The 25,546-nt window shown below is 41.0% G+C and overlaps 1 protein-coding gene across 2 annotated transcripts in view; it reads left to right on the top strand.

The window, feature by feature from the left end:
* bbs9 (Bardet-Biedl syndrome 9) overlaps window positions 1-25,546 on the top strand; it is a 153,599-nt gene that overhangs the window by 35,822 nt on the left and 92,231 nt on the right. For both annotated transcript variants that reach the window (XM_067511468.1, XM_067511469.1), the window contains exons 14-18: window positions 2,421-2,525; window positions 18,943-19,083; window positions 19,557-19,652; window positions 19,811-19,983; window positions 20,171-20,323. In XM_067511468.1, the coding sequence (XP_067367569.1) occupies window positions 2,421-2,525; window positions 18,943-19,083; window positions 19,557-19,652; window positions 19,811-19,983; window positions 20,171-20,323 (668 nt within the window). The remainder of the gene's footprint in view (window positions 1-2,420; window positions 2,526-18,942; window positions 19,084-19,556; window positions 19,653-19,810; window positions 19,984-20,170; window positions 20,324-25,546) is intronic.

Below are 25,546 nucleotides of genomic sequence, written 5' to 3'. Positions count from 1 at the left end.
TAAGTTGTTCATTAAATCAATCAACATATCATTGCACAATAGAGGATTTCACAATGAAATGCAGATGTAGGCCCCTGTGAAATATAGAAATTTGTCAAATACCAATAGAGAAAAACCAAAATCTGCTGTAAATGAGCTTAAATATTAGAAGCATATTTTAACATGCTGAAATGAACTATGTCTCTCTGTTCTTGTGGAACAAAGTAAAAAAGAAGCTGCCATGTTAGAGACATGACTCACTTTTCAAGATCTCCAACTGACATCAAGTGCAGTTTATGTGCATCAGGGCAGATCTTTAATGACAGGATTTATCAAGAACGATTAATAAATGTCACGTTGTAACATCGTTGGTCTGTTGGTCCATGGGACCAACACAAGGAAAGATGGAGAGAATAAAAACAAAATTAAAAGAGCAACCAAATGGGTTGGATGGTAGAAAGAGCTGAGGCATGTGGGAGATGAGGGGGGTTAGAAGAGGAGAGGGGTCACATTCACATTTTTTTTTTTTTATTGTTTGTCTTCTCGTGTATCTGTCGAAGTGGAGGTGTCGTGGTCTCTCCTTTCATCTCCTATCATCCATGTCTCCTCCTTCTGCACCGTCTGTCCTCAGCTCGAGAGGCCTCATCTCCCCCTCGGCTATTTGTGTGTCTTAATGTTGAAAAAGGTCAGCAAGGCCCCTGGACCTTTTTATTTTAATGCAGTTAGGAATAAACACAAGCTCAATTTTAACCGCTAGACTCCTCATTTTGATTTTTTTACACTTTTTCCATGGACACATACACAAACACACACATACTTGGGCTTCAGTCACCTGTAACAGGCCGAGCTCAGAAACAACACGGCCCATTACACCACCACACTGCCCCGTGTGTGTGTGAGAGTGTGTGAGAGTGTGTGAGAGAGTCGCTGCATGGACCGATTAGTTGTAATATATCCTTTCCTCTCTGTCTGTATTTGAGCCCTGCTTTTTCTTCTCCAGCTTGTTTGCTCTCTGTCTCTCGCTTCATGAGAAATTCGAAGGGAAGGTTAAAGTCCTCCCCACTTTTTCATACATATAATTTCAATGCAATCATCAGTTTTCACCTGAGGTGATGCTTAGCATACTGTAAGTGTGTGTGTGTGTGTGTGTGTAAATGAAAGGATCTGCTTAGCTTTGGGTTTGGTGTATTCTCTTCTGGCCACACTTTGAAAGTGCTGACTGTGGCTGTGTATCTGTGTTTCCTGATCCATTGCGCAATTTCGGTTTGTAGATGTTGGAAAACCTCACTCAAAATTACATTTAACTCCAGCTGTGTGGTGCTGCACTTTCATGGAAATCAAGACAAGAAGATCAAAAAAAATAAATCTGAGCAAAAGAGATGAGCTGACTTACTGTCCCTAGTATGAGTTCTTTCTATTTAAAGGGTCAGGATTATTGTTTGTGGTCATGTAATATTGTTTATTTAATATTTCTTTAAAACAATGTACGTGTCCCCTTAAATTAGTTGTGTATCCTTTTGTGAATAGTCAACAAGTGTCATTTGCATGGATCCACTTTGGACAGAAGGAATATGGTTTAGGTTTTCCATTTCATCTTACTGTCATCAATGCAGTATCTTAGGGGGAAGGAGGGAATTTTACTCTATCTGGCACAAACATTAAGCTCGACTCGATGATGAACTGATTAGGAGTGTGGACACAAATGCATGTAAAAACGCAGGATGGTAATTAGTTCAGGCTTCCTTTGAGAATTTCTTTTCTATTCAAGTAATGATGTTAAATGATATCTTTATTTGAAAGGGGCGAGCAACAAACAAAACCGCATTTCAGTCATATTCCTTAAGTAGATCCAAAAGGTCAAATCATAAAAATGACAGCCTAACTGAGACAGGAGGGCAGGACGTTTCCGTCTTTTGGTTTTTGTTTGCTTTTCCTGCAATGCACCTGTTCTCGTGGAGGTTCTCAAGAGTTTTTCTTGCGCAAAACTAGGAATAGAGTAAATAAAGAAAAGTACAGATCTGAGCAAGTATTCGTGCCAGCTGTTGGCAGCTGACAGTGTTTCCACATTCTCTGCTACAGACACATTTCTATCCACACTATTTGTTGCGTAACACTACACTTTTCTCTCATTTTCCGTCATGTCACTACTGAAATCGCCCCAAACAAAATATGTAGGAAAAAATGCACCGCGCATTCTTATTTACAGCCTGAAATCTCTCAGGGAACAGTGGACATTTTACACAGCAGATTTCAACTAATACCAAAAATGGGATTTAAAAAGAAAAGGCTGTGTAATGTTAAATTAAATTTAAATGACACGGACCTTGAATGTAAATATCAAGTGCTGTAGCAGCTTGGGATTTGAATTATTCAGTGAGAGAGAGCACAGAATTATAGAAAATCTTTTAACCGCGTTATGTGTGTGTTTTTTTTCTCTTTAGGCATCGGTTCCTCAACAGCTGTGGAATTTTCAGCCTTCCTCAATGGCCGCTATCCCCCTGCTGATCTGACTGGAGATATCATAGTGTCCTACAGCACACCTACAGGTAACCACGTACTGTCTTACAAATTCAGTTTGATGCATTATGACTGACAGGGTTTCTGTAAATATGACTTGTTGTATGGATATCTGTTTAACTTTTAATACATTCATCATACTTATCATGGGTACGCCCCCGACTGTTACATTAGTAAGACCCTCAGTCTTATGCGGAAATTGTGCTGAAATATGCTTTGATCCTGAAAATGAACAGAATTATCTGTGTTGAGCGCAACCAAAACAACACGTTTCAGCAGAGCAGCTCAGACGACACCTACAGTGGTTGCTTTAACCTAATTGACACGTTGAGCGTATTTATTAAAAGTTGAATGTAACTGTACGCTTGCTGCATCCTCTGACACGTAGCTGAGTGCGTTGACTGTTTGTACAAATAGCTTGAAATGAGCAGTGGTTTGTAACATTGTGGCAGCACCGGAATAAAAAGAGTAACCACTCACTCCGAAGCACATGTCAGCCCCAGTTAGTCATATTTCAGATGTATACGATGACATTATTTATTTGCATATGTCATAATGACAGAAATGAACACCTCTCCACAGAAGTATTATTTAACATTATGTCATTTTCTACATTTTTACCATTATAAACAAGAAGTTGCTCTTCTCAACATAATGTCTGATTTTACTAACCCATCTGTCCTAAGAGCTTAAATTCATTATTATTTTAATTATTAATAAATTACCACTATTCATACATTAAAACATTTATAGTAGACTTTCTGTGAAACCATTATCTTCTATGTAAGTTACGTAATGACACTACAGACTGAACTGTAATATCACTGCTGTGAACCAGCTGCTAACAGTGTACTGACCTGGCGTGAGGACTTTTGGGATTCTTCCAGTTCATCCCATTGCACTCTCCAGGCATCTGTTTCCAGGCCCTGCAATATTTCTGGAAGATATTACTTTCCCCCTGCAAACCAATAAACCCACACTTTATTTCAGATGTCACAGACGCTGTTTTTTAGAAAACACTGATTTCAGCATTTGTTTAAAAAAAAAAAAAAAAAAAAAAGCTGCTCATAAAAAATATCTATGGTTTCATCCTATTGTTTCCTTTGGACTGCATTCGGTTTGGCAGGTCTCTGCTGGTGGAGCAGTGGTCCCTCCCCAAAAGCACATTTATTGTGAAATGTCTGGAAATATTGGGCTGTGTTTCTTTTTGTTAAGCTTCATTGTGATGCTAAAAATAGCTGAAAAAAGGGAGTCTGGTGGACTTCGTAGGGTTTGGCAGCTAAGCAGCTCAGGGATAGTATTTTGGAGCTTGGACTGGAGCTAAAAGGTTTATTAAAAAACGAAAAAACACAAACGGACATGACACAGTTGAGGTTACGCTAGGAGTTAGTCAAGGGGAATGAGATAAGGAGGTGAGTTATGTACGGTGGAGAAGAAAGAAGTAGCAATGTATCTAAACCTGGGTGGAGAAAAAGGAGGAGATGTATTTAGAGCAAAGAGGAAAAAAAAGCAGACAGAACAAGAGTTATACCAGGGTGGAGATGGGGGGAAAAAAGGGGATCGGGGAGGACATTTGTTTTAAGGTGTGGACCTGAGGAGACATCAAGGAGACATGAAACAATCTAAGACATGAAATACTCATTTCAAAGGGACAATGTGCTAACAAAACATTAATTCCATAAAAAACTATTTTAAATGTATATTCATGGGAATATATGACGGGTGATACTTTCAGTCGAACAATTCTCACTTTGACTGTGAGCAAAACTGCTTTTATGTCTTCAGGAATGATGAATTGCATAAAGATGGCGAAACACACATTGCCATCGGGATTTAGTATCTGTAGACAAGAGACCTAGAAGCTCAAACACACATCTGCACAGCAACCAACTGAAAGTGAAAGGCCCTGCTACTTTCACCTGGTCTGCAGTGATCACTTCCTATAATCCATGTGCATCGACTCTGTGGGTGTGTGTTCCTGTGGTGCTAAGCTCCATTAATGCCTCGTCTCCTCTCCTTCTCTAAATGCTGTCCTGGTATGAGAGGAATGCATCACTTTTGTCTCTATCTCTTTCTTCCTCTCTCCGTTCCCACCTCGGGGGGGGGGGGGGATGATTACACCTTAACACCACCCGTACCGCATAACATCATTCCAGCCTGTGGCTACTGTGCCTTTCTTAAAGCCTTTACAAAGGCTTTGACATTTAAGAAGACTCTTGGCTTTTTTAAGCCCTTCAAAGACGACTTGACAGTGGCTGTAGTTGTTACAATCCAGAAAGAATTTCATTAGTGCCCCTCTGTGATTTTCCTAACACCCCTACAATGGGCCGTACACAAACACACTTCAGACGGATCAAGTGGTCAAGTTGACATTTATAGGACATTGTTAGTACGTGGACAATGGGCATTTTTATCTGAGCAGTCAAAGATAAGCAGGCAACTGTGCGGGTAATTTCCATAAAACACAGCCAGCAGTGATTCATTAGTTGCTTAGCCAATTTGTGTGGAAACCTGGGGAGCTACTTGGCAGCCTTTATGTTTTCTCCTGTTTTATTGACTTTGCTACAGTGACCAGCATCTCCATATGTCCGTGTCTCTGGGAGGGCGCAGTATTATTTGCTAGGTCCATGTTAAACTGCCACATAGGAAATCTGTTTGATTTTACAGTTCAGTACATTGATACAGATGTTTTCAGTGCTACAGCTGGGTGACAGATTAAATGGAAAAACAGAATAAATGAGTGAAGAAATCCAACAAACCATGCACTGCAGGGTACATGTGATCACGCTCTGTGGCATGTAGAAAAGTGCTGAGCAGACCCAGTTGATTCGGATTTGGGATCAAGATGGCGAGAGGATGTAACTAAGTTTAGAGGGTTCATTCTCGGGGCGCAGATGGCAGAAGCTTTTGTCACAAAAGCCTGTTTCACATATGAACGCAGGACAATGTCAGGAGAAATGAGCTTTGGACATTGTAACTTTGTGTTTGTGACACTTCCATTATGTCAACTCTCTGCTGTTGCACGGTGGCCAAACATAACCACCTGCCAACAGTCGAGTGTGGACGATGCAGGATGATTCCCATTAGTATTGGGAATTCCCGTGCACCTTGGCCGCGCCCCTGTGTCTAAAACTCCATTTGTGCCGTGCGGTGCGAATGGCTCAGAGCTGAGCAAAGGTAGAACTGCGAGTGTCCTTTCACATGTTGTGAGACCGTTGGCGTCTTGATCAGTCCGCAGTGAAAGATGCTAAAAGGAAACACTCTGCACATCACAAACCCCATGTGTTGTTTAAGTGTATTGAGAAAATCCTGCCTGTTTCGAGTCCTCTTCTGAAACTTCTGAACACTTACCAGTTCTTTTTTTATTATTAAGGTGTTTATGGCAAAGGCCCAAATCTCGCCTCCTGCTTTCAACCCATCAGTCCCTAACTTATGCTCCGCTGCCTTTCCACTCGTTCTTTTCCATCAGTTCGAGCAGGTTCAGGAGATTGTTGGTGATTTGAAGCCCTCGGTCCTATTTAACGAATCGAACATTTTGTGTTCAGCTTAGAGACATCCAGTCCTCCTTTACTCTCTGTCGTGTGGGGGTCCACAAGGCTCTATTTTAGGCCCTATATCCCCTTTTTCTTTGTCTTTGCAGCCCTTGGGCTCCATCCTCAGAAGACATGGCATCTCTCTTCACTGCTACGATGATGACTGTCGGATATAGGAGGTTTTTTGTGTGAGTTTACTACGAGTGTTTAAAGGACATTAAGGCATTTATGGCTCTTAACTTCTGTCATTTTAACAATTCAAAGACTCAGGTGATGGTGTTAGGAACTAGTACATCTAGTGGGGCTGCCCCTGTAGACTTGGGACCCTTGGCTGAATACGCCAAATTCAAAGTTATTAAGCTTTTGTTTAAAATGAATGCTGATCTTAAGTTTTAAGTTTAGTTTCTTCTAGTCCATTTTAACAGAGCAGCACTTTGAAACAGTAATTTACGCCTTTGTCACCACCCGGTGACTGCAGTGCACTTTATCTTGGCATCAGTCAGTTGCCAGTCTCTCCACTGCAGCTCGTCCAAAATGCTGCAGCACGTTTTTTAGCAGGCACTTGAAAATATGAGCTAATTTCGCCAATTCTGTCTTCACTTCGCTGGCTGCGTGTGCACATTAGGATCCATTTTGAAAGCCTTGCTAAATGTTTAAATGGTTGCAACCACGGCCACTCTGATCAGCTGACCTGCTGCTCCTGAGTGCACCAAAACCTAAACATAAGCTCAGAGGGCAGCGAGCTTTTGCGGTGGCAGCTCTGGAACTGTGGAATGAGCTGCCCTTGCACTTTAGACGGGCCTCATCCCTGCCTTTAAATCCCTTCTTAAAACCCACTTGTTTTCACTGGCCTTTGGCTCACTGGAGTTATTTTATTCAATTCAATTCAACTTTATTTATATAGCACCAATTCACAACAAAGTCATCTCAGGGCACTTTACAGAATAAAGCCCAGACTATACAAGTATGTAGAGGAAACCCAACAGCCCCCCCTTGAACAAGCCATAGGCAACAGTGGAGAGGAAAAACTCCCTTTAAGGGCAGAAACCTCCAGCAGAACCAGGCTCAGGGTGGACGGACATCTGCCTTGACCGGGTGGGGTGAGTGGAAAGTGAAGAGAGTAAAGAAAAGAGCAACAAAAAGCAACAACAAAACATCGGGCAGGTTGGTAGGACGAGTAGCTGCGCACTGGAAAACACACAGCTCCAAAGCCGGGGGACACCTGCAGAAAGGGACAGAGAGACGGGGACAGAGAAGGACAAAGACAACTACGGGAGACAACACACAGAGTTAATGACATACAGTGGTGGTATTTAAATGTAAAAAGGGGAGAGGAGCTCACTGCACTTTGGGGGGGGATCTAAAAAAAGGTTCAATCAATAAAGTCAAAAATAAAATTAATTGCATTATTTACAAAATCTCTTTCAGTACAGTAACAAAGTATTTGTACTTCATTACTTCCCACCTCTCCTGAAGACTGAACTGCAGTGATTAGTGGACGAGCTGTTTATCCAGAGTTATAAAAGCTGTGCCAGTTTAAAGATTGATCTCCTAAGAATTCTGGTTCATAAATGTCCCAGCTTGTGTATTGGACCTCATTGGAAGCCGTCTTCATTTTACCTGGTGAAATGCCGTTGATGTGCTTTGCTGTGTTTTCAGATCGTTAATGTTTACTTCCTCCATTGTTCTGCACCCACAGGTAGGAAAAAGTTGTAGATGGATACTTTTGAAAGGTGAGACATCCCATTTGAATAATTATAGCACTTTGTAGTTGACTATACAAAGAGACACCTTTCTCAGTTATGATTGATAAAATAAAGACGTGCAGTCTTGAAACACGAGCTAATGGATGCAACATTTCACTCGTTTCAGCCCCATCTGAATTTCTCAGCTGTTACCGGAGATTTTAGAACAGGAAAGGCTGATTGAACACTGGCTGGCAGTTGGCCAGGAGTGGATGCCGCACATGTGTGAATGTGTATGCAGTGAGTGCTGTGATTGCCTTCTTGCTCCATTTGACGTGTCCTTTACGTTTAACTGGAGCTTTCACTCAACGTTGATACTTTTACTTCTTTCTCTCGCCTCTTTTTTTTTTCCTCCTCTCACTTCCCCTTTGTGTTGTTCTAGGTTTTTCTCCCCCTCCAGTTCTGCTTTTTTCTTTCTTTTTGTTGGCATGCGCTGAAAAGAGAGCTGGAAAGTAATCTATTATCGGATTAAATAATACATCTAAACGTGAACATACTTTGGGATGTTTTAGGCACATTGTTGATCATGTTTTCAGAGAATGATGGATTAGCCTTAATAGTTTAATGTGTTTATTCCATATGTTCATTGTAGAAAATCGAAAAAGTTGAGCCATATAATTCCTTTTATAAATGCTTTTAAAATTCCCTCTGACTTCCCTGTATTAAAATATTTTAAAATAATATTTAAAGAGTTCAGGTGATGTCATCTGGAGGAGCTCCGAAAAAGCAGGTTGACCGCGATTACAAACTATATAACCATAGAGACGACATAATCTGAACTGAAGGTTCCTCCAGGTTATGTCACCTGGAGGCATTTTTCAGCCAGAAGCAGAGAGATATTTAATCCAGGGAAGTCAGAGGGAAGTGTAATGGCATTTATGTACATGTACTACTCAAGCTAGAACCAAAAAAAAAGAAAGTTCAAAATCAGTAAAGACGTCGTTTAATTGAAAGGCAGAGCCTTGACAGAAGAGACAGGCCAAGTTGTTAAAGGAAAGAGAAACACAGTAAGGAAGTGTGACTCTCATCAGGTTTAATAACTCTTGAACCTTTTGACTCAGCACCTTGGTGCCTCCTCAGTGGACTGCAACCTGCCATCTGCTTCTCATTCACCTTCACAGGAACTCCTCTTCGACCAAGCAAATCAGAGCTTAATCTGCCAGACTTCTGTTGCTGAGGCCTAAAGGTTAGAGAAGCAGGAGGCTGACTATTTAAATCCCACAGCAGCTGGGAAAATTTGGCAGTGAGGAGCAGGTATAAGAGCGGCTCTCGTTCATAAAAACAATTCTGTCTTGCAGCCTTAGTCTTCTTTTATTGGCGTAGTTCCGTATTACTATCCTGAGCTCGCCAACCTTGCTGCTTAGTTTGGCAACTCGCAAACGTTCCCCCAAATAGGAAACAAAAACTGATTTGATAGCCGCCCATTATAAAATTGCAAACCCTCAATAGATATGATATTTCCTTTTACATAACCCAAACACCTGCAAGCAAGTGCGTGTGTGGGAATTTGCCGTACAGTCACTGGACAGAACTCAGTAGAAGGGAATGAAGTTCGGTTCCATTTTGCTTTTATTTTAAACGGTTCTTAAAACAACAGGTTCAGAACGAGTCAGACTTCATTTACTGCAGCGACAAGGCCATAAAGTTTAGGCTTTAAGTAGCAACAAAATCAATCAGTAAGGTCGTCCTCATTTGAATCTAAATGATCTGCCCTATTTCTGAATACATTTATGTTGGAGTCATGCCTCATCTTTCAATTTCAACGTCAAAGGTACATTTGTTAACCCAACACGTTCTCCTTACTGTAATGAATGTGCAATACATTTGCTTCAACTTCAGCTTCTTCATTTTTTACATTCTGTCAGAGCAGTTCTTACACTAACCTCCTGACAGGCAGATACTTAACATTCAGGGTGGTTTTGACTTTCCTAGTGTGTGTAGGGGTAAAAAAGCACTTCCAGTGCACAGAGGTGTTCTCAGGGAATCTGCTCCTGCATGAACAGCAGAGCCCAGTTATTCCAGTACACTGCACTGAGTAAAGCTGGACTGGAGGCTCATTTTCTGTTCCTCTGACTCCTTTTGACCTTTACCTCTTCTTCTCTTCTTCCTCTCTGCAGAGCTAAATCCCAAAGGTAAGTGTTGGCTTAGTAGTGCTGGCTAGAATAGAGGAATTTGAAATGTATGCACACAAACATGTACTGTAGGAGTACACATTTATTTTTCATATATTTAGGTATTTTGGGATGAAAATCCTGTTACACACAGAAAAATGCAAACACAATCCAAACGGCATTATATACATTCTACTACTGTATAGACAGAAAAAGACCACTGCCTACCGTTTATGTTCTTGTAATGCGATACTTGGCAAAGTACACACACACACACACACACACGCTCACACACTATATGGAATAAGTAAATATCCACTCATATGGATTTATCCTTTAATACTTTGTGCAGTTTACACAGACATATCTGTCTAATACAATCAGATATAGAATTGAATTGACACACAACACACACAAATATTCCAGCTATAGTGTTTTTAGTCATCAGCCAGTGTTTGTTTTAGTCTGTCTGAGTTTGTGCGCTTTGATAGAGAATAGGACGTCCTGTAAAGTATAGTCGGCTTAGAGGCCCTGCGTTGCTGTGCACGTGCACACACTGGTGCAGCAGTACACTTTCTATCTCCCTCTGTCAGCTGCAAATTATCATCGCATGCAGTTTTTTTTTTTTTTTTTTGAATCAGCCAAAAATATTTTCAGGAAATGAAATCTGCCAAAATGTCTTTTTTTTTTTTTTTTTTTTTTTCTTCAGCGAGGACAGAAAGGTAATAACTGCAGCTGAGTCTCAGGGACTAGTGCTGGTTCGTAGGAGTAATAGCAGTAAGACTGTAGGGCAAATAAGCACCACAAGCAAAGGCGCTTTCAGACTGGAGGAACTTTTTTGCAGCTCTTAGACTTAGTGCTTCTCAGTGCTTCGTTCGTTGTTCCCACACGGCTGTAACCGGGAAAAGATAAAAGTTCTCAGAACATTTTTAAAACCCAATTTTGTTCCTAATTTAAAAAGAGCTACTTGGCTAAATAGGAATCATAAGTGATGCAATTGTATGTTTAATTGGTCGAACACTGAGCCAGTGCAGGTCACGTTTGTGTCTTTGAACCATGACTCCGAGCTGTTATCATTTTTGTCGTAGGACTTTATTATATTATTTTATCAAGGTTTGATATTTTGTATTCAGTAATTCCTAATTTGATGCAGGAGATGTGATCAATTGATCCATTAAAAGTCTGTTTATTAACTGGATCCGATGGTGGCCGCTCTTTGACTTCTGCTTCCATACGTGAGACCGAGCCAGCTCCCGAGAGCAGAGTCAGGGTCTCAGCAAGGCCTGCGTTAATTTACCGCTGGTTCATGTTTGTAATCGTGTTATTCATTTTTGAAAGGTGAAAGCTGGTGAAATATGACATACGGGAAAGTTGGGAAAAGTCAGCCGACGCACCACCGATCAGTATAGCAGTACATACGTACACACGAGTACACAAATGCTGACTTTTGTGACCACTTCAGCATAACCACATTATGCTGTAAGTCCAACAACCCACTCACTTCTGATCTAAGTTAAATAATGGAAAATTTCAATGTGCCCAGTATTTGTTCAATGTTTCTCAAGGCTGATTAGGCTGTTGAATCACATGATGGTGTTGCAGAAAGTGATGTAATAAATGTGTCAAAATGGAAATGTAGTTTCTAGGTTCTAGTCTGAAACTATTGCATTTTGTGCAAGAAGGCATCATGACATTGTATTGAAAATGGCATCAAATAGTTTTGTCCTGGTTTCAATTGTCACATATTTACATAATTTTTAGTGCTGTATTGATCTTGGAACCTTAAAGTGTTGAGCGCTGACGTTGGCGTAACGGGCAGGAAAAGCTCTTGGTCATCGTTACAAAGCCAAACTGTCAGATTACGAATATACTGTGAGACAGGGACATGAACTGTGGTTGCCTTGTGTCAAATCAAAACATTTATGGGCATCAGTCATCCAGAATTCCACACCTGGACTCTCTGGCACAGAATACAGCCGTTTAAAGCGAATCACTAATGCAGAATAGCTGCATATGAACATGATTTGTTTGAGACCGCAGTATGTGTGTAACACGGAGGAAATGATAGGATACGCACACACGCAACAAAGAACGAGCATGTAGGTATTCACACGCGGCACATACGCACAAACCCGTACACACGCTTTAACACACATGGCTGACATCATCGCAGCTGTGGTTAGAACCTGATCCTGTACAGTGGTCCTCTACTCAAATAAACTCTGTGTTCCCTCTCTCCATCTCTTTTACTCTGTCTCTAGCACACACACACACACACACACACACGCATGCAGATTCGAGATAATTAGAATCAGAACTGTCTGAGACCACAGTACAGTATTGGTACAGCAGCTCTAACAAGTAGCAGCAGTGCTCAATTGTGATTTTAAGTGTGTTCAACAGAGGACAAAGGTTCCACATCACTGGTCCTGCAGGTAACTTTTCAGGAGGAAATCAGGGTTCAGCTTTTGATTTATGTGTGGCTTCAGATTTTTCTACACATTTAAACATCCCAAACAGCAGATTACAGAAGATTAAAGCTCGGGGCAGACAGAGAATTGAATGAAGAATCTGTAAGACAAACACAGTAACCTCAGTTTACTGTAACTGGGAGATGGTGTTTAGTCACTTGCTCATTCTTTGGCTGGATTTCACTGCAGGCTTCACTTGCAGTGTTCTGAGTGGGAGCATCTGCTCAAACCACATTTGCTGTTTTTGTTTCTGCTACGTCTTGTCATCCTCCTCCTCAAACCTGAGCATATTTGTGATATAGGTGAATGTTGCAATGTTTATTTATTTCCATGACAACCAAGAGCAAAGATCAGGGTTGGTGATGGGACTGAGTCAGTGTAAGAACTATAGCAATGTGTCGGTTTTATGTTCGCACTGGTCAGAAAACAAAACCTCATGGACGGTTGAAGCACTTGTATTGTGTTCAGATATATATGTCTAAAACTGTAACAACATGATTTATTTCAGTGAGACCACTGGATTGGCACTGTATGAGCCAATCAGGGCTTCCTGTGGTGTGTCGATGTTGTGTAATGTAAGGTAAGCTGGCGTCTACAGGCACAGTGAGGTACAACGATTGTGCTGATTTTCTTTTTCAATGCAGAAACATCAGGCAACAATTGTCTTTCCCTGGAGATCACGAAGACCGAGAATAAAATTGTTATCTTATTCAATTCAATTCTAAATCGCCGCACTTGAAAAGTATACTTCCAAACAAAAGAACAGTAGTTCAATGATTTACCTGCAGGTAATAACCATCAGTCTGTCAGCTTGTTTTCCTGTGCCATAGACCTCAGTTCAAAAAAATAAAAAAAACACACTTGAGCCAGATACATTGCTCCTAGATGTTTGGTTGTGATATCAATAGATAAATGTTCCCCAAAATGTTCTGACTTACCATATTTCCAAAAGCAGAATTTGAGCATGACCTTACTTCAGGGCACTGTACAGAAGTGGGATTTCCCAGCATTTGGGGGATTTGTTAACTAACGTCTTGGGCTGACAATTACTATTACAACACAGCAGAAAAACTAAACGTGAATAAAGTCCAATAAAAATGAAGAGAATAAAATAAAATGAGGCAGGTGTAGTTTCTGAGATATCAGGTTTGGAGTCAAATGTGGGAATTGACTGTTTAACACAGTTATAGATCCTTTCTGCGTAACATTTGTTGATGTAATTATGTATTTAACAAAACACAGCTGTCTGCAGGTCTCTAGTCTCAGAGGTGTGTTAAAGATTATTTTTCTGATATTCTAGTGACACACAGAGGTAAGTGGGTGTATGTAGGCTGTAACCTGGCAAAAACAGCCAGGGAATGTTCAGGGGAACAAGACAAGATTTACAGTGTCTCCCCACACACACACACACACACACACACACACACAGTGGTGACTAGTAAATTGCAAATGCTAATTTAAATTGGAAAAATGTTTTCCCTGACCTTTTGTAGTCATTCACTTTGCCTCCCTTCCTCTTCCATCATTCTTACCTTCTTTTTCATCACTTACTGGTTTCATCTCCTCATCTCTGTCTCACTCTGTCCTCTTCGTCTTCTCCCTTCTCATTTTTTACTCCTTTTTCTGTACTCCATTTAGATTTCCTCCCCCTCCCACCCACCATAAATACCAGCGGGTAGAGTTTCTGGTTTTTATGTTAAATTCCCGCTGGCTGTTGAACTTAACACACAGGTAAACATCTAAGTTACAGCTTTGGAGAATAAGGTGATTTAATGTTGCACGAAAAAAAAAAAACGTAGACTTTTAGTTTAAATTTTTGTTCTTTGCTTATTTGAAACCTCTAGTTTCCCTATGAGATTTTCAGTTTCACCATGGCTGTAACAAATATGGTGAGCAAGTAAATAAAATAACGCAGCTGTTCCCACGTTCTCATGAAGCTATTTGTCTGTTGACTTTCTGATAAAACAGACCGACATGTCAGTTAGTTCTCTATTGGCTGCTGGTGTCTCGTGTCTGGTTTGAATTTCGGTCATCGCACTGGAGGTCATATCTGTTTTTGTTATCCATTTATTATGTATCAGATATAGTGTATTTTACCTCGGTGTTCACCAGTTTCCAAAGCATACCTCTGTGTTTTTGATTTTTGAAATGCTTTTCTCATTCCTTTCAAGCAGCAAGTGGTTTCATTCATTTCAGCATGTTTTGAAATTCATCTTGGAGAGACTTGAAACTTGTTTGAGTTGGGCAATCCATCATAGTGTACATCTTGTCTGCTTTGGTTATTGTCAAATTTTTTTAAAACACAGTCAAGAAAATAATGTTCAGCGAGCATAGATTTGTGTGTTATTTAGTAAACAGGATTATAAAATGCGGACTTTTCTCTTTACTTGAAATGAACTCTAATCGAGAATAAACTCTGAGGGAGACCGGTTCTGCTGTTACATTGTGATCCTCTTATTTGCCTGAGCATTTATGCTTTGTTCGTGGCATTATCTTTCCAAAATAGAGAATTGTAAGCATATTTAAATCTGCATCACATGTTCAATGAACATGATTTTATCCATGTTAATGCATCTAATCAAATCAAGTAAACATAATACGTCTTAAACATGTTATTTAAACAATACATATAGTTATGGATAAAAATAATTGTGATATGTTTATTTGATTTATTACCATTTAATTTTATCCAATCTATATTTTATTTTTTGTTAGTCTAGTATATTTCTATTTCACTTCAGGATAATAACATTTAACCTTGTTGATTAAACTAGTTAATTTCTTGTCCATTTTCCTAAAATCACTATTGTTGAATAAACTAATATGGTTTTTGGTAGTTTTACTGATGTCATCTTGTCTCGATTGGATTTGTTTTAGACAACTGCACTAGGAAGCATCAAAGCCCAAGATACGTACTAGAATGCAACAGTAGTTTTTCAAATTTTAATTGATCTTTGACACAACTAAATGACCAAAGGACCCATAGGCTATGAAAAACAAATCAAAATAATGTGATCCAATATCATAAAATACAGTGTAAACATACCTCCAACAAAAATACCTTTTTTAACAGTTAGCACCGTAGCTATTATGTGGTAAAACTGTTATTGAACTGTGTCAGTTAACACTGAGACTTCCTGTTTTAGACTTTCTCCATTGGAAAGGGAAAACCCCAATGTGGGAATACAAAGATACACTTTGACATCTGATTTAATTTTATTATAATCCAGACACCTGTGCTCAATTGTGCCAAAATCAACAGCTTTCCACATACTTGAAGAAATATTTACTGCACTCCAAAAACTCCAAAAAGTGCATTTTGTTTAATTTGTATCAGTCTTGTTCAAGCTCACCTATTCCAGAAGCTTCTTGAGGAACGGTACCATGGAAGACAATCTAGATCATCTACAGGACTTCAAAAGTGCATTTGGGTTCTGGTGGGTAGCTTAGCTCCAGACAGCACATTAGTCCAAATAACAGAGCACAAACCAGTGCGACCTCTGGCTTGCCACTGACGTCTTTCAGCACTTTAGTTAGGACACCAAAGTCCTGTGGGTCGTCGTCTGGCCATGCACCTTCCTTCAGTATGATGTACAATCCCATCAAAATTTACTCCATGGGACTATGTGCAATAGGGTCTGCATCGTTTAGGATCAAACACACGAGGGGTCACGTGAACAAGAAATATAATATAGGTGCATAAGGTAAAATGGAGCAAGATGCGGACAGCAAGACCAAAAATGACTGAAACGCACATTCCAAAAAAAAAATTAATTACAATATTCCCACACGTGATAAAATCCTGTGTTTGTAATCTAACTCTCAAGCGAGTTTTTGAAGAATCGATACAGCTGGATAATGATCTAGGATTAGACGATTTGATCTTGGATCTGTTGGGCCACGTACAAAGAATGGGCCCTTGAGTAAAGCTGGCCTGCCATTGCACAAGAACCATAAAAGCTCATCTGCAGTTTCCCAAATATAACGAATCAGTACAACTTGACAATTTCTCTCATAGGCCAATTTGATCCAAAATTTTTTTTCTTTCCTGACAAAGTTTGTGGTATCGGGTGAGAACGATTAGTTTTATCTCCTCATTTGTACTTATATTTGGATCAAGTTTTTGAGGATGTCTAAAGTGAAATATTCATTCATTGGTATATTACCCTCCGATCAGTGGCTTTCAGTGCAGCCAATGTCTTAAAGGTACAAAAACAATTTAAATATATACAGTAAGATATTGATGGGCACTTCTGTTATGTTGGCAGGTTTCACAGTGTCTTAGTAATTTGTACCTACAACTCACCGTGGTAACAGTGTCTGCATTTCCACATACACATCACTGAAAGAATGAAAGAGAGAAAAGGGGAAAAAATATCAGTATTCAAATATGGTTAGTTATAAGTTGTGTTAGTGCCTTTTTAAAAAAATACCATGTATAATACGTAGACAAACAGAGCATGGGGACAGCTTTACATGTTTATGTAGTCATTATAATGAAGAAAACAATTTAAATAATTCACAATTTCCTCCAGACATAAAACATTGTACACTTTACCTACTATCAATTACATCTGGGACAAGACAGAGGTTGTGATTGTATCAAGATATGAGCAACTGCATCACAGCTTTCAAATGACTTAATTTTTCAGACTGTGATCGATATGTTCGAGAGCATTAAGTTGTATTGAGGAAATCCGCAAACACGGGGAAGTGAACGAGACAGAAATGTTTTAGGTGTCAAATTTAGAGTGAAGAGAACCTCCGGGCTACCAGACACATCAAACACCACGAACATTGTTGGCTCACTAATCGAGTCTCCAAACCCGTTAACGTGAGCTTTAACCGAAAAGAGAAATGAAAAGTGACACTAAACACTGATATATGGCATTTTGGCTCTAAAGTTTTATCAGTAGACCCAAATTGTATCAATAATACAGCATAGGATGAAGTTACTTTACAGCTATGTGTAGCAGAAATAACTTTAAGGTGATGTTAATGCCAGACATATTTAAAAAGACGGTATTATATGTGATTGACATTGAATATGATTGACATACAGATGGGAACAGAAATTAAGATTTGACAACACAAGCCTGCCAGGAAAAATCTCAAAATGTGTCCAATAACTACTTTTTACTAATCACCAATCCCACAATAATAATTGCAAACATATATTTGGCTACTTACCCCAAAGCTCAAGGATGTCTAGGGATGAAATGCAGCACTGTAATGCTCCACTTCCTCAAAAAACTTAAATTCCCACTTCTTAGACCTACGTATTTCCGGGGGTGATGAGCTTGTGCAGGAGCAACTCGTTTTGAGGAGCTTCATTCTCATGGGATGAACAGATGCTGATCTAACTCGATTTTCTTTCATTTGTTTACAGCAAACGAGAATGAAAGGTTCAACATAAGGAAATGCAAATCAAACACACCACTTTTTAACCTGCTGCTCGTTTAACTTTCTGAATGAGTTAGATGTGAACCCAGCTGTCTCAACCCCGTTTGATTAGAGAAGAAAGTGGACCACGGTCCTTCTTCTTCAAAACTCCATCAATTTTCTTTTCTCTCTGAACCTTTTCACGTTTGCTTTAGTTTTTCTTGCCTTCTACTCATTCCGTTATTTCTCTCCCTCAGTTTATCTATTTCAACAACATTGAAGTATTCACTTTAATAATTGCATGTCTGTAATAAAAAGGTGCACAGTAGTTTCAGGTAAGTTAAACTATCTTTGATGACCTGGAACCCTCCATAATTAAACTGTTCCTCGTTTCCACCCCATCTGTTCTTATTTGTGTGATTTCTCTCTCTCACGCTGGTTAATTTCCACTCGTTTTTCTGCTCGAGTCGGGTTTTCTCCCACTCCTGTCGTTACCTCACCTCTTCGTCTCTTCTTAACAACTGTTTTCTTCCATCCCTCTTTTCCCTTGCTCTGTTATTCTAGCGACGAGTGGATTCCTGCCAAGCTCAGCACTGCTTAAGCTCAGAACATAGTTATGGTTGGCCTTAACTCTCCTCCCCACTTTTCACAAAACTTCCCCTTTCGGGCCTTTGACAAACGCCCCTCCAGACTTGGTGTTGATGTTGAGTCTCTCAGCCTCGCAGCTCTCAGATACTCATGTAATCTGAATATCTGCAGTGTTGACTGTGTTAACAAATGTTAACCTGAGCTGTTTGGAGAGTAAGCCTAAAAGGCGAGGTCCCGACCCCGTTTGATTCGCCGTAGGGAACTTTGGCGGAGATGGGCACCATTTAAAAGAGGAAATGGGCTGTGACTTAAAGGTTGTTTTTCCAGGAAGAGAACTACAGGATAAGGCAGAATGGAAAGTAGCTGAAAATAATGCGGAATTAATCGACTATTATTAGTAGTAGTGCTACATGCGTTTTTGAAGCTACTTTGTTAAGAATTAGCATGTGAAAGAATGAGGAGTCTGTACCTTTTGCTGGAGCTGGCAGTTTGTTGGCTTTCCTACAAAATGGACAGTTGGAAGCACTAAATTATGGAGAACATGGGAGAAATGCAACATAAACACAAAACCTTTTAATAGGTTTCAAAATGTGTATGTATATCCTTTTTTTCTCAGGAGTTCCCAGAGTCGTCCAGTCCAGGTTTAGTTTGCCTCTGGCGTTGGTGTGTGTTCCTTCCTCCCCAGCCAAAACCACCAAGTTCAAGATCACCGTTGACACCAACCAACCACCAGTCGACCTCAAATTAATCTTCCCAGGTAACACACACACACACACCTGTGTATGAACTGCCCCCAAATCTCTGACAATAGTTTATTTTCTGTGCATCAATACAAGGCTTAAGTTCTCTAAGGTTTTCGTGTTTTAACGTGTCACTTTAACTGTTTGTCGCCCAGGCGGCACAAATGAAGTTCCTCAGCAGGTGGAAGGACTTGGCCCCTCCGGAGAAATCCGCTGTTATGTATCTGTTTGTGTGTTTATTTACATGCGATTCTGTTAGTGTGTGCGTTTTGAAGCCTGGAGCCGCCTGATCCTGTTTCCCAGTTATCTGTCGATCGGCAACAATCGGCAGCTCTGATACACACTGTGTTCATACTGAAGAGGGATTTTTCTAAGCTTGTGTGTCTTCGTGAACAGTGTGACTGTATCTTGTTCTGTTGCTGGCGTCCTGCATCATGATATGATGTCCTATCTGTCTCATCACATGCTGTTTTGCCGTCTCTGTCTGCAGAGTTTTCAGCAAAATCAGAAGATAAGGATGGGAATAGTTTGGCCTTCCAGTTCCTGTCAGGAGCCAAAGTTACCGTGCTGGCCTCCAAGACCTCCCGTGAGTCTGACAACCGTACTAAAGGAGTAAAATGGTTTTCAGACGGCACAAGTTTGCCTCCATCAAAGCTTGATGCGTTACTGGTTCATGGCTTCAGTTTTCTACTGATGCTACAACTAAATGTTATCTAAACAACAATGTGTCTCTTTGTTGGTCAGAGCGTTACCGTATTCAGAGTGACAGTTTTGAGGACATGTGGTTGGTGGTGAAAGAGCTGGTTGACAGGTTCAACAAGCATTTCTCCAAACTGGGAGTCAAGGACTTCAAGAAGAGCTTCAGTGGACCCCTCCCACTGCAGGAGTACTTCCTGTCTGTAGACCACCACTTCCAGGTATATACACACTACTACAAACTGCATTCACTGATTCACATACAGAAAGTACTGTAAATCTCAAAATGTCAGAAGTCAGATGTGAAATTTCTGAATGACGGTTAACAAATACAAATACAGACCATATGAATAATGTGTGTTAGATCTGCGAGATTCCTCTTTATCTGCATGTACGTGTGCGTTTTAGCTGCGCGTCAGTGCACAGCAGTATCAGGACCTGCTGTCTGAGCGAGCCGTCCAGTTCAGAGCCATCCAGCGCCGGCTGCTGACTCGATTCAAGGACAAAACCCCAGCACCCCTGCAGAACCTGGACACCCTGCTTGATGCCACTTACAGCCAGGTCAGTTGATTATGAAACACACACACACACACACACACACACACACACACACACACACACACACACACACACACATGAGTAGTTACTTTTGCCCAGATGTCTGGTTCGTAGCAGTAGAAAGATTTTGTTGAATTGACACGATCGAGTTGATTCAGTATCTGAGTCAGACAACTTTTAGAACCCAGGGGAAGCTGGAGGACGTGGCTTGGGGGGCGGGGGGACTTACCGACCCTGCTTCCCTGCAACTCAGTGCAGATAACCAGAAGAAAATGGAAAATCTTTTTCGCAGTTAGTCATGAAAGTAAATTCTTACCACGGAGGGAAATTCTCAATCTCCCGCCCTCATGGCTTGTGTTTTGTTAACTCACACACACAAACACACAGGGCGATGACGTGCTAGCGTAGATTTACAGTGTGGGAGTTGTATTCTGCTGATTTATGGACCTCCTCTCTTTAGGTGATTAGCTGTGAGCTCACACCCAGTTGGACACACACACATACCATAAAGTATGTGCCTGCCTGCCTGAAGTCACATTGATTTCAACAGATACAACCTGTTGTTGAAACTCATGTGTAGCTCTCTGCGCTAAATTGACTGCGTGTGTGTTTGTGAGGACTAGTTTGAGCTTCAGACCTTAGGTGTGGACCACAGGCCTTTTTAAAGGGCGATGACACTGAAATCCATTCTCACAACATAGTTTTGTGGATAAGGTTTACAGTTCGGTTTAGTTTAGAGTTAAGTGCAGGCTTTTGTTTCACCCTTTGTCTAACATTTACACCCTGGAGGGTGGAACTGAACACAGCGTTGCTGTGATAGTGTGTGTGGGTGAGAGACAAAGTGATGGTTCCTTTCCCCTGCTGTTTACTCTAGAGGCCAACTTGGCCTTCATCATCTCCACCATGTATTAGCTTCTCGTTATCGTAGCGTATAGGGGAAGCGTGCATGACCTCATGTGTTCATTAGCTGTGAGAGCTGTCAGTACGTCACTGTTTGCCTCGCTGTGATCGGAGCCATTCTCTTGCACTATGTACAGCGTGGTGCCGGAACTATACATTCATTCAATGCACATTAACTTTGAAGGTTCCGAACCGTTGTTTGAGTTTAATCAAAGGAAATTAATGGGCTTGTTGAAGCTTTTAATGCCATTATAATTCAACTAAACAAAGTTCACCTCGGGTTTGCTTGGTTGTCGCCAGAATAAGCTATCGAGGAGTCAGATCTAAACACGTCTGCCTTTAATGTTAATACACTTGCTTTGTGTAATGCATCGGCCTTAACGGTTTAATCAGCAGCTTATTGAAGTCACACTTCATCAACAATGTTTTTAGACACTAGATGGAGATGAACAATCTCTATAGTATTTCTACACTAGCTCCATAAAAGCTTGGGACAAAACCTCAGAGGGAAAAATAGTAAAAACTAAGTTTCACATACAACTTGATCCATACTGATATGATCAGCAAGCAAGCAATTTGGATTAAAGTCGTACGTTTTAGGTCTATTTGCTGTCTTTGTTAGGGTTGTTCTTAAAGAAATGAAGCTTCTCAAAAAAATGTGTGCAGTTATTTATCATGATCCTTTTAAGTGCTGATAAATACATTAAAGTCAGTGGTCGTCCACCATCCTGCAGTTGTTGGTTCGATGAGTGTTGGCCAGCTGGTTAGCAGCTCTCCCAGCGATGTGTGTGTGAGAGTGTGTGAGTGTGAATGGGTGAACGAGAAGCAGTGTAAAGAGCTTTAAGTGCCAATAGGTAGAAAAGCGCTTTATAAGTGCAGAGCATTTTTACTGTTTCATTAATTTACCATAGGTTAGTAATATACAAAGCTTCACAGTGCTCACTGTTAACTGGTCATAGCAAAGCATCCAAACTTTTTACAACTTTGTTTAAGTTACTACATGTGAGATATTTATCACTATGAACATCCAGTCTGCAGTTAGAATTACCTGCCAAAATGCCATTATCTCACACGCTCTGTTGCTTTCTCTGATATCTAGCTCTGACATTATGACTCTGCCTCCTCATACTAATGCTTTCTTCTGTCACTCCTGTCCATCACCCGTTCCATCCCTCCGTCTCTCTCTCCCTTTCTGTTTTCCTTTCTTCCCGCCATGCAGCGGCTCATATGCGGGAAGTTTCTGACACACTATACACTCTGTAATGTATACACACCCGCTATAATGGAGGCTATCGACGGCTGGTCGGAAGAGTGATGAATACGTCAAATTAATAATTCATGTCAGTATTAGGAGTCATGCTGCTGAGGCCAGGGCCAGCTCAGCAGTTTAGCTTCTGTTAGAGGAGAGATTTTGTGCGGATACATCGCTTCCTACTTTTCAATAAAACGGGGCCATAAAAAGTTGGACGAATCTAAAATCAAATATGCCTGCAGTGGTTGTCACTTTTCATTTGCTCATTAATGAATTTAAATGAAGGTGCGCAATTGCTCCTTCACTTTACATTTTCCAGGTCAGTATAAGCCTGGTCAAGGACTTTTTACCAGGTGAAACTTTGTGGGGCTGTTTACCTCATTAAAACCATGGCTCCATGCAAGCAGTCACACTGTTGCTAAAATGGTAAAAGGAATGTGTGGCCCATCAGGAATGCTGGTGAACTAGGCACCTCTTTCATTTTGGCCTCTTGGAATGTCTGCCGGCTGAATTTTCTGCATCGGTCTTGGGTGATGGGGAGGTTGAGGGGGGGGGGGGATTTCCCCCTCGTTAGCAACTGTGTCTCCACATGCAGCAGGCCGACCATCGGCGATGAGCCGTCAGAGATAAGAAGAACGAGCTCCCTGTGAGAATAGTCTGTGGTCGGCTGTGCATTTATGCAGCGGAGGATAATATTTCCATTGTTCATGCTGCCTTTATGGGCCTATATTTTATTCATGAATTCCTAAGAGCTAGTGAGCCACGTCTGACTTTGTGTGTGTATGTGTAAGCGCAGGAAACTTTTTCATCTTCCGACCACAGTGGCACGATTCCAAAATACACCCTATGTTTGAACTATTCGACCGGCCGATTATGATTGATGAGTTTCAGGATAGAGTGGGACCCATGAATGATTGTTTGTTACGCGTCAGAGTGGACGGTAAAGAAGACAGACCGGCTATGGACAAAACTCACCGGCTTGTTTGGGCACTGGGGGTAATTTCCAGCTCTGCTCTGACACTATATCTGTCTTCTGTCCTGCTCTGAGGTGTGTTTCTCCTCCACCTCCCTCCCCTGTCACTCCATAAAAAGCCATCATTCTTTGCAGACCCTGTGTTTTACACTCTCCCCTTTAACTTATGTTTGATTAATCTGTGGCAGCCAGAGGTTGAGCCTGGCCCTAGTGCACATCAACTAACTGAATCAGCCAACCCTCTCAAATTCGAGGGGAAACCCAGGACTGTCACTCATGGAAATAAAAACTAAAAGCTCCCGAAGTTAGTGGAAATGGATGACGGGAGGCCAAAGGGGGCAAAAAAAAAAAAAGGAACGAGCCTTTTTAGTTTCCATAAATATTTTTCCCAGCGCCGTTTCCTCAGGAGGTGAAACGTCCGTCGTTTGTTAGTATTAGCATTAGCGCAGGGCTAGCGAGCGCTGCCTTCTGGGAGGTGGTGGAGGGGGGCTTGGGAGCCGAGCCCGAGCCGAGCTTAGCCTCTCTGTAATTATAAGTTCAAACGCTGGACGGGGCCAGGTTGCTGACTGACGGGGTGACTGACAGGCTGGCTGGGGTCTTCGCAGGGCCCCTAATGGAGGCTTCTGGTCGACAGCGGTTTGATTTATTTGGCCCCAAATGGAGCTCTAAACACGGCTAAACACAGATCCCAGTGTAAAGCAGAGGACCAACGGCATCAACAACCAGGCCTCTCACTTCTTGTGTCTATGTGCGTATATCTAAGAGTGGATGAGGAAATGTGCGTTTGATTTGGCCTTTTGTGTGTTTTCACATACATTTCCGTTTATGTATCGATCTATATATTCATATTTCAGTAGATTTCTGTTATACAATTGTGATGTCATGTGTCTGCATGGATGTAGACCCTGGGGACAGCATTGTGTTCATGTGTTACAGTATGTGTATAAATGACAGATGCATGAAAACATACTCAAACCTAACATACAAACATCTACCTGAGTCTAGCTGCATATAGCTGTGTGTAGATTCACAACTAATATTGTCTTTACACACAAATAAAATATGCATTCACAAGCTTAATGTCAAACTCATAATGCAGCCGTTACGTCTGGTTCTTTTTTTTTTTTTACATCTCAATCATGAGCACACAGGCACAAACCCCATTTAAAAATAATCAGGTTGCATATCAATGACTGGTGGCTGAAAGATCACTAAAGGGGAAACAGTGGCTGAAGTTTAAACTTGAGCCCCTCATGTGCATTTGATGTGCAGCTTAAAAATCAGCTTATTCTCTGTAAGGGGTGAATCCATGGTTTTTGTGCATAGGCAGCACTTTTAGATTTGGCCACTGATTCAATCCAAGTGGACCCAAGGATGGGTGGACCCAGTCCAAAATGCAGGACGGGAAGTCCAGAGTCTCAAAGGGGAGAGAGCATACCACTGGCAGAAGTATGGTACTTTAATTTGATATTTCCTCATCTACATCACGATGTAGCTCGTTTTAAGACTATTCTTTTGAGATTAAAATCGTGTACAGCTGCTTTATGTTAAGACAATTTCCAACATGTGCCTTTGGGAAGTTGGGCTTTTTCTGTTTAAGACAATACAGGGGTTTGTAAATAAACATTACTAAATGCCTCAAAGTAGCTATTAAAAGATTTGGGTTTTGGTAGCAAAGCTCGGGTGTTGCGTTGGCAGCGATATCGGGTGTAATCCAAGCTCTAATGTGCTCTAATGGACGTTGTCGTTTATCTGGAGACCTGTGAATGTCTGCGCACAACCGTTCAACAAACACACTGCTGGCTTGTCTAAGTGCATGTCGTCTTTTCTCAGCGGAGTGCTGGTGTGTTTGCACATTAACAAGTGTGTGTGTGTGTTGATATGGTGTGAATGGCAGGCTCTTAGCTGATCTGTGTGTTTGTGTATCTGATTAAAGGAGCGACAGGACCAAAAAAACATACTCTTATCTCTCTTTCTGTCTTTCTGTCATTTACTGATTTCTTCAGGAAGATGTTTCACCCCAGGAACACGCATGTAAACCCAGCAGTCTCAAGCTTACACACACTTAGACCCCTCTCGAGGCTGAATGAAGCACAGTGGG

This window comes from Channa argus, chromosome 7 (genome assembly GCF_033026475.1).
Source record: "Channa argus isolate prfri chromosome 7, Channa argus male v1.0, whole genome shotgun sequence".
Lineage (NCBI taxonomy): Eukaryota > Metazoa > Chordata > Actinopteri > Anabantiformes > Channidae > Channa > Channa argus.
Note: the sequence above shows the minus strand (reverse complement) of the source record. Positions and strands in the feature narration are given on the sequence as shown.